The 16884-nt window shown below is 39.6% G+C and overlaps 2 protein-coding genes across 2 annotated transcripts in view; one reads left to right on the forward strand and one right to left on the reverse strand.

Annotated features, from left to right (window-relative positions):
• Positions 1–610, reverse strand: part of ZFYVE21 (zinc finger, FYVE domain containing 21) — a 17114-nt gene extending 16504 nt beyond the window's left edge. The window contains exon 1 of the mRNA XM_010008165.1: positions 590–610. Within this exon, the coding sequence (XP_010006467.1) occupies positions 590–610 (21 nt within the window). The remainder of the gene's footprint in view (positions 1–589) is intronic.
• A 180-nt stretch (positions 611–790) lies between these two features.
• Positions 791–14735, forward strand: XRCC3 (X-ray repair complementing defective repair in Chinese hamster cells 3). The gene is made up of 7 exons (XM_010008149.1): positions 791–853; positions 1202–1339; positions 2191–2403; positions 8807–8961; positions 10542–10754; positions 13392–13438; positions 14513–14735. The coding sequence occupies exons 1-7, from the start codon at positions 799–801 to the stop codon at positions 14733–14735; spliced, it is 1044 nt and encodes a 347-aa protein (XP_010006451.1). The 5' UTR covers positions 791–798.
• Positions 14736–16884: the final 2149 nt, after the last annotated feature.

The following is a 16884-nucleotide window of genomic DNA, read 5'->3' on the forward strand; positions in this document are numbered from 1 at the left end:
TCACTCCGGGTGCCCCGCTCTGCCCGGGCCCCCGGGCCCGGCGATGGAGCAGCTCCGCGCCAGGGAGGGCACAGAACGGCCTGGAGCTGCTCCGGTCAGAGCTCGTCACCGTCGTGATTCATTTCAGTGAGTTTCGGGTTTTCAGCCCTGGTCCGAAATGCTGCTTGGAGGGAGTGTTGCTTGAAGAGTAACCGCGCCCGGGCCCTGCTGAGCAGCCGTGGCGACTTCTCCCCCCGTGTCGAAAGAGGGACTGAGAATGAAGCCACGCACTCTTGTTTAACTCCCCCACGCCTGCTGCAATCCCTCCGAGAGAGGATCTGCATAAACTGTGACCAACCCACCGGTGCAGATCGGTGTTAGGAAGAGTGTTTAATGCTGTGATAAGAAAGAATTCGGTTTTAATGCTTTAACAGTAAATTTGCTTCTAGCTAATCCAACTGGATGTGGCTATCCCATGGACGGATAGTCCTGGAACATCCCAAGTTGCACATGGCTGAGAGCCTTATTTTTTTCTGTCCAGAGGATGTGGGAATTCCATCCAGAGCAGAAGCTCTATGGAACTGCAGCATTACTGGGTGAACCCTCTCACAGCATCTATGTCAACAGCCATCTGAGAAGACTTCTGCCCATGTGCTGAATCATTGTTACTTTTCTAAGGTAACCTAAATATATTCTTAAAATAAAAAAAGCATATTCCTACAGGCTTTTCATATTGAATGATGCTTATTTTTTGTTGCAGGTGTGTCTGGTAAAACCCATGTTAATAACGGATCGTTCCCTCCAGTGCTGTATCAAGAAATGGACTGGGACCAGTTTGACTTGAACCCTAAAGTAATTGCTGCCCTTAAGAAAGGTGACTTAATTTGCCAATGTCTTTCTAATAGATTTGTTACCTTAGTGTCTTCCCTTACATAATTGTGTGTTTGTGGCTGGAAACCTGTAGATCTACAGTAACATTTCAGAAATGTGATTTAAGTATTTAATGCATGAGTTCCTTGAATTATTAGAAGTGATGGCTTTTCCCCATGCTTTAATAATAGTTTTCCAGTTTTATAGCATGTGTTGATACATTCAAAATAAATGTTCCCTGCCCAGCTTACAAATTCAACTAAATGAGTAGTAGAAAGTGGGAAAACTTTTTCTTTTGCACATAAGACTGTAATCCAGCCAAAAGTATTTATAAATATTCTTCTAATTTCAGCTGACATAAAATCAATAAAAGAGGTTTTAAATCTTTCTGGAGCAGACTTGCAAAGATTGATGAAATTGTCCAGTGCAGATGTACAGTGCTTACTGAAAACAGTCTCTCACACACTGAGGAGAAGTAGTATGCTTACAGGTAATGTAGTCAATACAAGAAACCTGCTCTGTTGAAATCTTAAAATATTGTCACTGGGAGAAGATAGGTTTTCAGCTCCTCATTGACACAGTAATGTGATTCTGAAAGTGAAAAGGCAAGTGTTTTAGTTATGCTGTAGTGAATTAACTACCCTAAGGACAGCTCCTCTGGGACCTTGCAGGTAGAGGGAAGTGGATGTGTGTCATACAGGATCAAGCTTGCTTGAAACAGGGCACAAATAATTCTCCAGTCTGGAAAACTTGATTAGAGGGGAAAAAAAAATAATATTGCCTTCCCTTTTTGGACTAAGACTAGTTGAAAAACTTATATGATGTACTGAAAACTATATAAACTGAGTAGATTCAAGTACCTCATTCCAAACCAAGCAGGACCTAATAGCTCCTCATGTACAAGTGTTTCATGGCAGCTCTGTACTTAGAATTTATTTTCTTGTGATTTGCATGTATCTTCAGGCCTTGGCCAGTTGCCTGCTATGCTGTAGTTTTCCATTTCCAAAACTGCTGTGCTTGAACCTTGCAGGCAGTATTTTCCCAGAATATAGCTTTCCATGGAGCATCCTTAGTGGCAGAGAAAGAAAAAAAACAAATGTGGAAAGGGCTCAGTGTGAACTCATCAATTTTTGAACAGATTTTCAGTTAGTAGGCTTTGTGGGGAAAGGGAGGTGGGGAAGTCCAAGATGAGTTAGAAAAGTCTCCCATCAACCAAGAAAGCATTCCTTGTAGATACAAAGCTGGTATGCAGCCTCTAGTTTGTGTCATTGTGTGTTAGAAAGATAATAAATGATTATTTTTTATTCTTTTTAATTGTTTTTTTAAATCTGGACACTGCAGCATTTCAGCTCTACCAAGATAAAGATCAGCTCACCTCCCAACACCAGAAGCTGAGCCTAGGATGTCCAGTACTCAATAACTTGTTAAAAGGTGGCATTCCTTTAGTGGGAATCACAGAACTTGCTGGGGAGAGTTCTGCTGGGAAGACTCAGATTAGTTTACAGCTGTGCCTTTGTGTGCAGTATCCTTACAAGTATGGTGGATTAGAGTCTGGTAAGTACTGACATGTAACTGTGGATTCATTTGCCATTTGGGAGAATACGCTGTCTTTAAGGACCTCATCAGTGCATCAAAGTAGATGCAAACATTCAGTGCATGTCTTGCCCTTCTGCAGCTCTAGTAGTGAACTAGTTAGCAATGCATCTTTGTAGGGAGAAGAGCAGGCTGTGCAGATGCCATGCATCACAACATCATTTAATACAAAATTACTGGTGGCTGTTGTTTACCTGCCTGCCACTGTGGCTTAGAGCAGACATGAGAAGTGTCAAGAAGTAAACAATACATGAGAAGTGTTGCTTTCAGAAGTACTTTCTGACTCCTCAGGTAACTACCCCAGCAAAACAGCTTGGCAGATAATTTTCCACAAACATCTTGGGTATGTGGTATATATTCCCTCGGTGGGGGTTTCAAATTCAGGAGAATAGTTTGTTAACAATAATTAAAGTGATTTACAGACTAAAATGAATGGAAATCTAATTGAAGAAAGTTGACATTGTTTTGTACCTGTGATTTTCCTGGTTTTGCCAGAGTATGAAGGTTTATTCTTTGGTTTGAGTATTTTTTTTTTAAAGTCAGTCACATTAATCTAAGTAATGATATTTTATTTTGAGTATAATACACTGTTTTAGAAAGGGGTGAAATTTGTGTCACTTCTGAGAATTCAGCTCCTGGGAAGTCTGCCTTTGGTGTGTTTTGGCTGTGATCTTGTTCTTCCTGCCATGCAGCACTGGGTTTAATTTGGTAGCTTGTTGGTGGTTCATTGTGGGGCAACTTAATTATTTTTTGTACTTTATCCACCCATGTAAAAAAAATCATGGAATGTTCAAATTAAGATCTTACTTTAAGGGCAGTAATTAGCCTGTAGCTTTCATTACTTTGCTCCAAGTTATGTCATTAATCAGAGCAGAAGGAAATACATGTTTTTGATTCCTTCATATGTTGCTGCAAATAGTTTGAATGCAAATACATTTTTATTTATGCCTCAGCAGTTTTCCCTGTTGATGTTGAAAGAAAGGAACAAAGCAACTGAGTACAGAAGGTGCCCAACATCCTAATGGCTTTCTAGTGCCAGACTAGAATCTTCCTTGTAAGGCTTCAAGGCTTGTCACTGTTTGGGTTTGGAGATGGTTCTTATGCACCTCACACTTGGTGCCTACGGTGGCTTTGTCACGTCTGTGTTCCCCATCTACCCAGTCCAAAGTGGAAGACAGAAAAGATTTGCCAACGTATCAATGCTCCTGTGAGAGAACCAGAGCATTTTGGATGAGCTGAGAGAACAGAGCTTTTGAGGATCTAGAAGCTATAGGTGGAAATATTCTGCTTCAGGAGTTGGAGAGCTAAGGGAGTGGTGGAATCCAAATTCCTGTAGTTCTTTCCTCTCAGTGTGTGGTCCTGCCATATGTTACACTGCATACAGTCAGAGCAGCAGGTAGTGTTTGCACAGCACTTAGAAAATTAAACTTAATTTCTCTGCAGTCCATAAGTAAGGGTTGTGTTGAGTGTCATATGAGAAATACAGGAATTAAAAGCTTACGTTAAGGAAGAGGAATTTCATTCTTTAGGAACCTTGAGTAGAGCAAAAATGCTTAGTAACTATCACAGAAGTCCAGCACCACCAATAGAAGATTAATCTGTGCTACAACTTTGCTAATGTTTTAAAATTATGGTGGGTTGTTTTGGTTTTTTAGTGCTGGAAACTTCTCTCAGATGCTGATGTTGAAGGACACTTCTTTAGACAATATAGATGTATTGTGTATTTACTTCATTTGACTTAGTGCTAATCTTGTTTACAATTCACAATGCTAGGAGGTTGACAGCAAAAAAAAACAACAAAAAAACAACAACAAAAAAAACCAAATCAGGACATCCTTTGCCCCAAGGTTGTCTTTCTGCCATTCTAAGAATGTCAGTTATGGTCCATTGCGTGTTGACTGAATTAATTTTATATGCCCATATTCATAAATAATACATTAATATAATGTGACAAATTCATATCCATATTAGAATTCTGAATTAGAAAAAAATGCTTGCTACTGATTCTTGGTAACAAGCTGGTTTGGTGTGTGACAGATCATGTTCATGGGACTCAAAATTCATTCTTCCTTGAGGGTGTGTTGTGTAGTATTTTTTTTTCTTTTTGGTTGTTTAGTTTTAGGGTGGTTTTTGGTCAGGAACCAGCATAACATTTGATCAGCCTAAATCACAGTAAAGCACTGGGATTTGATGAAGTAGCTGGTTTCTGTTTGCCTTTGTGGACCTGTGAGGAAAGGTGCTTATATAATCACTGAGGACAACTGACTTCTTGAGAATGTCTCTCAGCTTCTTTCTCAAAGGTGGTAACTACCCTGACTCCAGCCTTGCTGTCAGTGTTGACAGCTCCCTAATAAACTGTAGCACAATGCCATAGGCTTTCCTGTTTCTGTTGTCATAGTCTCCTCTTTTTATTTAGGCCATGACAATTCACTTATCTATACAGCTATGTGAATATTAAGTGCTTTTGCCTGATAATTAGACATCAGTCTTTAATACTGATTTTTGTCTTTTCTAGCTCTTGTAACTTTGTCATGAATCACCTCCTGTATTTTTAAAGCATGGATGTCTATTCTTGTTAATAAAATGTTTTAATGTGGCTCAAACTGAAGAGCATGAACAAAAGCCAAAGCAGTTTGATGAAGGTCCAACAGGAGAAAATGTCACTCTGATTGTACTGTGAAACTCAAATTTTAAGGCAGAGTTCATCTGATGTAGCCTGTGGGTTAGCTCTCTTAAAGTCCAAGATGAAAATTACATTATTGTTTATTAAATGAGCAGCACTTAAAGGAAGAAAAGGTTGCTCCACTGTTTATTTTGGAGAAATCACAAGTGGACCAATTATGTACTTGGAGTACAGTGTCTGCTGCAGTGGATTTAACTGGTGTCAAAGAAGTGTTACAGCAGAGTAGCAGGTTGGCAGGTGGCTGAATGCAGGTATTTACTGAACAACTAAGGCAGGAGATAGTCTTTAAAAAGTGGAACTGTTTTCAAGAAGAAATTGGCCTTGATTAAATTTTTTTTACAAGTGTTTCACTTAAAAAAAAAAAAAAACAAACACCAGAATCAATGTGTTCACTTGAACTTTAAAGTTGCTGTCATGATTTTATGAAGGGGACACTGTGTATCTATTGACTAGGAATTTTAAATCTGGCTTGCTGGACCAGTGGAGCAGAGAGACCAGTTTTTTGCCTCTCCAGTTATTTTTTGCCTGCAGGTGTTACAGCTGTAGGATTACCTTCTTTGCCTTGATTTACTTGTTCATCAGCTATAAATGTGAAACTGGGCCACAACTGCTGCATGTTTGTAATGCAGCAAGATTTCCTGAACATTTTATACTCTTATGCTTTTGCCTTGTGTTTGTTCCTATCACTGTTCTTATTGCTATACTGAAATTATCTGCAGAGATCTTTAGGATAATTTTTTGTTCCTTTTTCTTCAGATTTTTTGGAAAAAAATACATTTTTTCAAGAAGTTTTTCAGGTTTTCTGTTTTGAAGTGTCTTGAATGTTGCAATAACCCTGGATCAAAATACAATTACCTGATCAATGGAGCACCAATCTATCTAGAAATGCAAATCTGCATTTGAAGAAGCAATAACCATAAAGTCTCAAGTAACAGACTCCATCCTTTTTAAGTAAACCAAGAGGAGGATAAGGGTTGTGCTGCATAAGGCAGGCCTGATTCTTAGCATCCTGTAACCAGGATTCACAGTAAAGAAGTCCTGTCTTTCAGAATTAGGCAATGCTGTGCAAAGGCAATCAGCTGTGGGTGAGAATGGTGGTGGAGAAGTCCAGAATATTTTCCTTCTGGAACTGTTAAGTTAGTAGACTAATACAAGTTAGCAAAGCTTTTGTTATTGTTAAATTCAGAAGGCACCTGAGCTTAAGGAAGCTGCATATTACAGTGGGCTTTCTTTATTTCTTTCTTTGATTACTTGATTTTGAATTTGCACCTTAATGATTTTCAGTTTTGTGGTGTGTTGCAAGGCTTAATTGGCTTATCTGAGGGAGTATTGGTGCTACATGTACAGTCAAATTTGTAATTAGAGATTTTTCTTGACTTACTGGCTTTTTAAAAGTCGTGAAACTGAAAATCTGGTTAGAAGTGCATGAACTGCTCTTGGTAGAGATACTCACCTGCCTGTTTCATATTCATCTGTCAGTGTCAAGCTGGAGAGTGATATGAAAATTAGTCCAATTAGGAGAAATTAACATAGGGAAATAGTCAAAGTTAAGGTTCACCTAATTAACTATTTAATAATTAACTATTTTAAAAGCCTTAAGCAGTTAAGTGATATAATTAATAGTTTACTGTGTATTCCTTTCCTGAGCTTCATACAAGTTCAGATAGTGTTAAACAAGCTGCTGCTGTCACTGTAAACTTAATGGATTCAAGTGACTGTAGAATTATTTGCTCTTATTTATTTTCCTTCTTTGCTGATGGAAATTTATGTGTGTGTGTGTATATATATATATATGTGCTTATCTGTACCTACAGATGCTGTGTATGGCTTCAGTTGTAGTTACTGAAGACAGTTAAGAATTCAGAGTTCTGTCCACTTAAATGCCTGGAAGAAAGTGGGGGAAGTACAGAAAATGTTAATGATTCAACTTCGTAGGTTTTGTTGAGGAATAGTGATCAGATCATGACTGCTCTGATCAGTAATCTTTACAGTAGTCCTTATTCCCTGTCAGATGGTGTAAACTGCTGACAACCCTTGGTTCCCTCTGACATTAGTACGTACATAATTAAATAGGGAATTAAGATTAAAGACTGAATATTTTAGTGATAAATGCTATTGGCTGCCAGGGGCAAGGAGAGTAAAAAGGAGCCAAAGTATAATTTGAATGTGTTATTAGGTAGAATAGCAACACAAGCTGTGGAAACATTTCAATAACTCTTATGGAAGATGTGGATGATGAAGAAGTAATTTTCCATGTGTTAATAATTGGGGAAGGTCTTTAATTCTCACCTGTCAAAGACAATATTTATTTTTAATTATTGGGCACAGGTAAGTTTTTGCTTTACCTGATAGCTTTCTAAGTATTTAAAATGAAAACTGTGTTTTGGAAAAATATTGTTTTGTAAATGTTTCACATATAAAGTAGGGTGATTTATGAAGAATTTATGGTGGGGCTAGGGAGAGTTAAGCTGAAGATGGAAGTTTAGGCCTAAATAAAATTAGGCTTTGACTCATCTTTGTCTAAGACAGAAGATTCTCAGAATTCAGTATCCTGTGTTTTACAGGTGTCCATCAGCAAAATATTTTTATTGGTGAAGTAACCATTAATTTTATGTGATCCAATCCAGAGATCTCTGAGTTTTTGTTATTATATATAGTTTCATGTTTTTTTAGTGGAAAAAATAGAGGGTTTGGAAGTTGCATCTGGAAATGGGACTTTGTGCTCCCTTGAGAGTCAGCATAGAGATGGACCATTGGGGTGGAAATGTTCAGGGTGTCTCATGTTGCCAAGCACATCAGCTGCCAAGCTCTGATAGCAGCTTTAGCCACTCTAGTGAGTGGTCTTAATCCTTAGATGTAACCCTGTAAGTATTAGCTGATAATTCCGGCTTGTTCTGCTATAACAGCAACCATTTTTTTAATAAAGAAAATACTGCATGTATTTCCATTTTCTTTCCCCAACATCTTTGATGTGTATGGTTAATTTTCCCTGCAATAATGCATACTTGTTAACCAGAAACCACAGTAAAAATATAAAGGCATCACTGACAGTAATGTAGTTGAAGTGTAATGCTTTTTATCTAATCCACCATTTTCTGGAAGCCTTAATTGGACTGAGATTGGATGACTAATCCTCTTTAAACTAGTTTACAGATTATGGCAATAAGTACCCCCTCCATATGTAAATTTGAAACTAAGAAAATTTAAAACAGTGAGTAAAATCAGTACAACTAGTGAGATACTAGTTGTACTGGTTTAGGCTGGGATAGTTAATTTTCTTCATAGTATAGTGTGGTGTTTTGGATTTCTGACCAAAACAGGCCAACTGTGGGATCACTCCCTTTGTGGTTTGGATAAATGATGCTACTTGTAATCACCTGGGTTGGCAGCCAGGTGTTGCACAGCTGTGCAGAACAAGTGTTACCTAGTGGAGAGGAGTGTCTGCATTGTGTCTGCAGGCACCAAAAAAAAGAACCTGGCAACTCCAGGAAAGTCATAGGAGTGGGTTTTTTAGTTGTTCATCATTGATGCACTAGGGCTGTAAAAATAAAAAAAGTAACACGAATTTCCAGGTACATCTGTCTGGTTTTTAGTGCAGAATGCATTCCTTTTTTTCAGCTGTTAAGAAAGCTGCATGTGTAAAAGGCCTGTTGTAATAACAGGAGGTTTCCTTGTCCCTAGGAGCTGTCTACATTTGCACAGAAGATGTCTTCCCAAGTAAACGTCTGCAACAACTCATCGATCAACAGCATAAGCTGCGTGCAGATGTTCCAGCTGAAATCATACAGAAGATCAAGTTTGGAAACAGTATTTTTGTTGAACATGCAGCAGACCTAGTAAGTAGTAGCATAAGTAGGGACTATATAATTATTGCACTGTCATCACAGAATCATCAAGGTTGGAAAAGACCTTCAAGATGATCAAGTCCAGCTGTCCGCCTTACACCCCTGTGACCACTAAACCATCTTCTGATGCACCATGTCTACATGTTTTTTGAACACCTCCAGGGATGGTGCCTCCACCACCTCCCTGGGCAGCCTGTTCCAATGCCTCACCACTCTTTCTGTGAAGAAATTTTTCCTAATATCCAATCTGAACCTCTCCTGGTGCAATTTGGCCCCACTTTGTCTTGTATCGCTGGTCACTAGGGAGAAGGGGCCAGCCCCACTTTGTCTTGTTGTATCGCTGGTCACTAGGGAGAAGGGGCCAACACCATCTGACTACAACCTCCTAATCAAGTAACCACTGGTTTTTTTTTTTTGTGTAGGAGGCTACAAGCAAACTAAGATGTGTAATGAATACTACTTAATCTCTGCATTTTGCTGTTAGAAAACTATGAGTACTCTATTGTGAAAGATACTCAAAGATAAATACTAATATTTTTTGAGTGGATCATGTAGTGGGGTTTTTTAAGTCGTTAGGTTTAATCCAAGGTAATAGACTTACTGCTACTAGTTTTACTGCAGCTCCCAGGGCTCAACTTCATTGAGTTTGATAATATTGATTTTGTAAAAAGCAGCTTCTTTAGTGGAATAGATCTTACTGTAATTTAGATTTGAAAATTACAATTTTGTTTTAAAAGTTGTGGAATGCTGGAGGATATTATCTGTACTTTGGATGCACATAAGCTCTGAGCTGTGAGATACAAAGAGTGGCACCAATCAGATGAACTGTAACTCACGTTACTGCTTTTTTTTGCCAACATTGACATTTCTGAGGGCCAGAAGCTGAGATTATTACTGTAAGCTTGTTCTCCTTTCTAGTCTGCTGTTGTAGACCACACTTTTAAAGACAAGCTGCTGGACTTACAAGGACCTTTCTCCTGACTAATATGGTTATTCTTATGTGACAGAAGTTGCACCACACAAAATATTTGATTGTTAAACTTCCTGCAATTCAAATGGTTTAGTGGCTTCAAAATATTAAATTAATAAAACTTTTTAATAGAGAGGTTATAAATTGCAGCTACTCATAAGACTCTTGATCAGTATGGATTTGGTGTAACAACTATGTATGTTACTGTCAATGTTTCATTAGTGGAACAGTACCATTGTCTTCTGTTTTGAACATTTGATTCTCGTCTGGAGTCCTCAGTGTTTCAGTGAGAACCTGCAAAGCAGGAGCAGTTCAGGACTTTAGTATTGCATTCTTGAGGTTTTGAAATGTCAGTACCTCATAGATTTGAGTCAGAGCTGCAGGTACCAGCCTTGCAGTTTGCTCTCTATTTTTTTCACTCAAGGTAAGACTGCAAGAGATTTGCAGAAGATGGTTACTGGTGAGACTTTAAAGATCCACAAACTGATGATCAGAAACTCCATCAGCTCGTGTCTCGGCGATGTGACCTGTAGTTACTCTCCTGATTTTACAAATCATTTGAACTTTTTGAACTAAGCTGGCTGTTTGTATTCTGTGGTAGGACACCTTTCACAACTGCATTACCCAGAGGATTTCCCTCCTGCTCTCCAGAGGCATGGTGAGGCTGGTGGTCATCGACTCTATTGCCGCTTTGTTCCGCTGCGAATTTGGAGTTTCCGACTCTGTCATGAAGGCTCGGTACTTGCAGACCTTTGGAGCTCAGCTTCACAGTTTAAGCACAAGATTCAGGACTCCAATCCTGTGCATTAATCAGGTATGATGGCAAACCTGCTTCTCATTTTATAGGGACCCTTTAATAAATGGTTGGGGCAGGAGGGGAATCTGTGTAGGCAGATTTCTTGCTGTTGTATTTAACGTTGAGCATTAATGACTGATGGAAACTGAAGTTTACTTAAACTGGTGTACTTCATTAAAATTTAACTTCTCAAAATTCAGTAAGATAATGTAAGCTTTTATAGACTGTTCTCAAGGATTATCTGATAAAGCTAATGAAAACACATATGTATTGCAACTGCATAAAGCATCAAACTAAGATAACAGGATTCTTATTACTAGTTTCAAATGCCATCCCCAGCAGGATTCCCCTGGGAACTCTGCATGCACAGTTATATTCCACATCAACAGGAAACAGTGAAACACCAGGGACTTTGCTGCATTTTGGAGTAGTTCAGCATTTTTGTGTAACTGCTGAGATTACTAATGCATTATGATGCAAGCAGGCTGGCTTGAGCAGAACAAAAAAAGGCCAAAATGATACTAGTTCAAAAAGATTATTCTTTTGAGGAAAGTAGACAAGAGACTACTTGTGTCCTGTAGAAGTAGCATGCCACTACTCTTGGTCTAGTCACATAAAGAAGGAGCATGTGAATGCTGGAGATGAACCATCCACACTTGGAATGCTGCCTTGGAAAGCGGTGGGTAAATGTGCAGGCAGGCCACTGTTGGGAAATTTCCTTTCTGGAAGGCCATTCCATCAAATGACTAAGTACTCATGACTTAGTACTTAGAATAAGTACTCTGAGATTTCCTTCTCATGGCAGAAGAAAGAGGGTAGGGAGAAAAGTTGACCTTGGGAAGTCACAAACAAGAATAATTCTGTATCATGAAGAAAGAGGTTCTAGAAATATCAACTGCTATTTGAATAGCAGAATACTGAGTTGGAAGGGAGCTCAAGGATCATCTGGTCCCACCTTTCTTGGCAACAGCACAGTCTGTACCAGATGGTCCAGGATCCTGTCCAGATAAGTCTCCAGTGTTGCAGAATCCACCACTCCCTGAGGAGATTATTCCAATGACTGATTGTTCTCAGAGTGAAAAATTTATTTGATTTGTTTCTGCTCCCTAGGAGGAACTCTAGAACTGCAGAACAGGCAGTGTGCAAAACCTTATATTTGCTGCCACAGCTGGGAGTGCATTGGAATTTGTACACAGCAGAGACCTGAACAGCTTCCAGACATGCAGTGTTTTTGTTTCAGTAAGGTTCCCATCAGGATCCCATAGAATTTAAATTTCAGCCTCCAGTTACTCCTGATTTTTTTTAACCAACTCTTTTTTGTTCCATAATCCTTCATAGGGTCAGCTAGCTTTTAAGGAACTCTGCTTTTTCCTGTACCTGCTTTCTGAATTTTGGTATCAGTAGAGACAATTTGTTTTCCTTGTCAGTCATGGTTTGGATTTTGCTCTTTGTTAAGCAAAGGTTTGTGTGTCTCAGCATGTACACTATGAAGCCACCCAGTGGAGTCAAGATCCTAGGTTAGCTTCTGGGATACTCTGATCATGGGCATTTTAAAAAGGCTCTCTGCCTGTTTCCTGAGGGTTTTGAGGACCCATCTAGCAGGCAAAAGAAGATCTATCTGATTGAAGGTTAAGACAAGTCTAGATGTTTCCAGTATCTGCCTTGGAATGGTTCAGCATGGAAGCAAAGAGAGTGATTTAAGAGGGGTTCTTAGATCTGCCTTCCCATGATGGGAATTTTGTGTTGGTGCTGGCTCACAACAGACGAGGTCGCTGTCTGACTGACAGACAACAGCCTGACCACTTGCTAACAAAGGGTCCTTCGAGACTGTTCTAGTGGAAGGTCACTCGTTATATCAAGCCTGTAGTTACAGAAAAAAACTGTGAACATAATAGCATTGAGGAAGATTGTGGCTCTAAAGCAATGCATTCCATACATTATATTTACAGAAGCACCTATAACTTAATTAGCTGTACTTTGTGAAGAATTTTTGTGGAAAAAATCATGACATTACAAGACAACAGAGAGTCAAGAGATGTAGATTTTTCTAGGTTGTAGTCAAAGGCAAATTGCTCCATTAAGCAGGCCTTCAAACATAGTGAAACCATTGACAGCAGGACACCTTAGAATCATAGAACCATTCAAGTTGGAAAAGACCCTTGGGATCACCTAGTCCAACCATCATCCCTGCTCTACAAATTTCTCCCCTAAACTGTATCCACCAACAGCACATTCAAATGACCCTTCAACACATCCAGGGATGGTGACTCAACCACCTCCCTGGGCAGCCTATTCCAGTGTCTAACCACTCTTTCTGTGAAAAAATTTTTCCTTGTGGAGATTTGGGCTTCCGTGCCTTCTATCTACAGCTGTGGAACAACTGAGGGAATGGTTGTTTTTGTTTGCTTTTAAACCAAGCATCCAGTAGGAGTTAGATTCATGAAAGTTATAGCTGGCTTAATAGATGTAGAACTGTAAACCAAGATGATACTTCACACCTCCCTTTTAGTTTGCCCTAAAAGAATATGGGTTTTCAAGTTTGGCTTAATATGTGATCCAATAACTTGGATTTGCATGCCTTTATTCCCTTCTCTGCCCTTCTGCTAAACACAGATTGACTCCAGGTCAGCTTCAAATGTTGTTTTCCTGCTTTAGGTGGCAGATGCAGTGAGCGAGTCAGAAGCTGCTCAGTGCAGTTGCAGGTAAGTCACCCCCAACAGAAATGTGACCATGTCATACACAGCAGCATTTCACTTCTATTTGCTGTGACTCCAATATAAATTAGCAGAGCTGTTAAGGGCAGTAGTGCATTTACCCAGCCATGCTGTGTTTACTGGAGATCAGCAATAACTAATGGGCTGTAAAGTGGAAGAAAGTGTCATATGCACTTACACCCCTCATCAGCAAGTTAAGGGGAACAGTTCCCTGCAGTTAATGGCTGGTGTACTTGCTGATACAGGAGTATTTTTGCATCTCCTCTTGTCTCTGATATAACTGAAGGCGTTTTCTGTCTACTTAAAAAAAACATAACAACCAAGCCTGATCAATTGGTTTTGTTAGTTGCTTAACAAAGAAAAAAAAGAGTATCTCTTGACACCAATAAATGAAAAGGATTCAAATGTACATCTTTCTTCTTTGAATCTTGTCATCTTGCTGTACTAGATAAGCTAGGTGCTAGCTAAACATGTTGCAAGAAGTAAGCACATGTCCTCCAGATTCAGAAACTGACACAAAGCAAGGATAAGATTCAGTATTTATTTTTTTTCTGGTTATCTTGTAATTCTTTCACTGGAGAGATTGCACTTTTTCCAGGAAAAAAAAAAAAAAGGTTTAAATTTTGTGTTGGAAGTAATAAGCACACAGTGTTGTATCTGCCCAACATTTCCAAGTATATCTTTGAGTGGAATCCAGGACCAACTGGTACACACTTCAAATGCTTTAAGTTCAACTGGTTTTCTGTTGCTATGTTGCTATCACAAGAGGGGACCCATCAGGATAGAGGCAGGTATTCACCATGGCTGTACCTGCAAGAGTGCCTGAATTATTCTGTGTAGAACCAGTTGTCTTGCAGTTGTTCCCTTGCTATAGAGTAGTTTTGTGAGTACACCCTGTAAACTGTCTTCAAAGAGTTATAGTTTTAAGTACAACAAATAAAAGTAAATACAGAAACAGCAGATAATTTGTTCCAGTGTGATTTTGTTACAACAGAAATTAAGATGTCTAATATTAAATTAATCCATGTAGAAATCTGTAATTATTTTGGTTTTTATGTATAGTGTAGTGGATAAGAGAGTCACTCCAGCACTTGGAATAACCTGGGCAAATCAGCTGCTGATGAGACTGATGGTCAGCCGAGTACTACAACCTGAGCAGTCACCTGGAGCTGGTTCACACCACACTGGAAGCTTGAGGACTTTGAGAGTAGTTTTTGCTCCTCATCTCCCTCCATCCTTTTGCTACTATACGGTAAAATTGGAAGGTGTAAGAGGAATAAAATAAATCCTTTGCATAGTCAAGCACACTGCTCCAAAAATGTATCAAAACTGCCTTGCTTCAGGAAGAATTACTAGTAAAATGAAATTCTTCCTGGATGAGAGAAATGGATGCTGAAATACATAAACATTGACATGATGACATTAAGCCTTGTCTACAGTGTGAAAGATCTTTTTATACTTGGATGTGTGTTCATAAGCTTTTCTTTATAAGGTAAGTATTCTCCAGGACAGTGAAACTGTTGGATTAGGATAGCATTCCTGATCAGCTTCTGGATCACTCCCTCTAGTATCTTCTGCCCTTATTGCTGGGCTTTTACCTCACTGCTTCCAAAGGGCACCTTTAGCTATTTTCATCCATCCGTGGAGCTGTTACTTGGTGTTTTTTGTTGCTGCTGGAGCTTTATACTTATTTTCCTTTCCACCTTTACATTGTTTTTTGAATCTTCTGTTATCCTCAGATGACTGCTGTGACATCTGCCTTTTCTGGCCACTGCTGCATGCAGCATGAAAGCAAGCTGGATGGAGTCACTCCTGTATGTTTTCCAAAGGCCTCATTGGCCTGATGCTCTGTGGGTGCCTCCTCTTACCAGTGTGATGCTCCCTCATGCCACGTACTCATTAAGCTTTCAGATTTGCTCCTTCTTCCTGCTTCACCAGGCTGCCCAGACAAGAAACCCAACAGTCCAAGGGTTTGATTTATTTTTTTTTGTAGTTACATTGCTCAGTCCTGTCTCTTGACAAATGAGAACTTTTGCAATCTAAACAACAGAAGCTCTTCCATAATTCCATCTTCAGGGGAATGACTGTCACTTGGCATAAGGCAAGTTCAGACATACCCCTTTTGGAGTTCTTCAGGTACACTATCTTAGAGAAACAGCCACCTCCTCTTCCTTTCCCCAGGGATGCTCCTTCTGTAGGGATAGTAGAGCAGTCATCTTTTCTTGTGGAAGAATGTAGCTGAGTGGTAGAAAGTACAAGTTTGTACACTGGGTCAGCTGGAACTCTCTGGCAGAAGACTTCTCCAAGGACAACCAAGTATGATTCAAGAAAAAGGAGACCCAGGAAGACAGGGCCTGTGTGACTGCCTCAGGGAAGTTCTTGAGAACAGGTGCAGTCATGCCTTGAAGCTGAAGGAAGGAATCTCTAAGCAAGCAGAAAGAAGGATGAGTTGCTTTTGGTGTCTTCTGAGATCCCTTCAGCCATTGTCTCTAAATCTCTTTTCTGAAATTTAATTTATTTGAAAATTACCATGCTCCTTTGTTGTTTAATAAAATCCAGCTGTGAAGCTTGAAAGTCTCTGTGTGCTCTAAGGAAAAAGAGAGGGCTGTAGGTCAGAGGCAGGGCTACCTCTGTCTTCAAATCCTGATGTTCCACACCTCTGTGCTAACGGTTTTAATTAAGCTTAATACAGCACGGCTAACACTCCAATTATTCTCTTCCATTCCTGGCTTGTATATATTGAACAGGAACTTTAGCCACTGTGTTGTTGCTCATCCTATTATACAAATCTGATTTTAAAGAAAAACAAAAACACAAAAGCACCACAGATGGCTGTAGCTGAGAATTAGGGGTCAGTCAGCCCTTCCCCAGACATTCATTTACAAAGGAGCCTCCCTCAAAGCCCAGGCTCCAATCCCAGGAGCTCACCTCACTGAGAGCCATGTTCAGAACAGTCTGATACACATCTTAAAGTTCTGTTTTGTAGTATTTTGACAGCTCTTTTTTGCAACCCGACTGCTTGCAGGCACAAGATGTGTTAAAGTCATATGGGTCTGTAATCAAAGTTCCAGTTTACCTGATGAAAAAAACCCCTGACCAACAAATTTAAGTAACATCTGAGCAAGTCCTCCTGTCATTTCCCATTCTGGTTCTTACTTAACTCTCCAGGGGGAAGTTTAATGGTGCTGTGGTTCCTAGCTCAGCATCACACACAAACCCCGAACCTCACTGCCCCCAAGCTGACAGTCCATCCCACCCACCAGCTGAACGTTCAGCTGAAGTTAGTACAGCTTTGGGGGCACAAACCCTCTTGAGGCTGAACAAGGCATCTGCCCTCTTTGGAGCCTTGTGTCTGAACTGTTGAAATATGCTTAAGTTTTAATAAATGCCATCTAGGAACCTTCCCTTTATACAGCTTTATTCATCTTTGGATT

This window comes from Chaetura pelagica, unplaced genomic scaffold (genome assembly GCF_000747805.2).
Source record: "Chaetura pelagica isolate M959 unplaced genomic scaffold, ChaPel_1.0 scaffold242, whole genome shotgun sequence".
Classification (NCBI taxonomy): domain Eukaryota; kingdom Metazoa; phylum Chordata; class Aves; order Apodiformes; family Apodidae; genus Chaetura; species Chaetura pelagica.

Bases quoted from the DNA above. Each gene is read 5' to 3' on its own strand.
- XRCC3 (XM_010008149.1), top strand. From the start codon at position 799: ATGGACTGGGACCAGTTTGACTTGAACCCTAAAGTAATTGCTGCCCTT. The intron at 2,404-8,806 runs GTAAGTACTGAC...CCTTGTCCCTAG, and splicing joins GTATGGTGGATTAGAGTCTG to GAGCTGTCTACATTTGCACA. The intron at 10,755-13,391 runs GTATGATGGCAA...TTCCTGCTTTAG, and splicing joins CAATCCTGTGCATTAATCAG to GTGGCAGATGCAGTGAGCGA.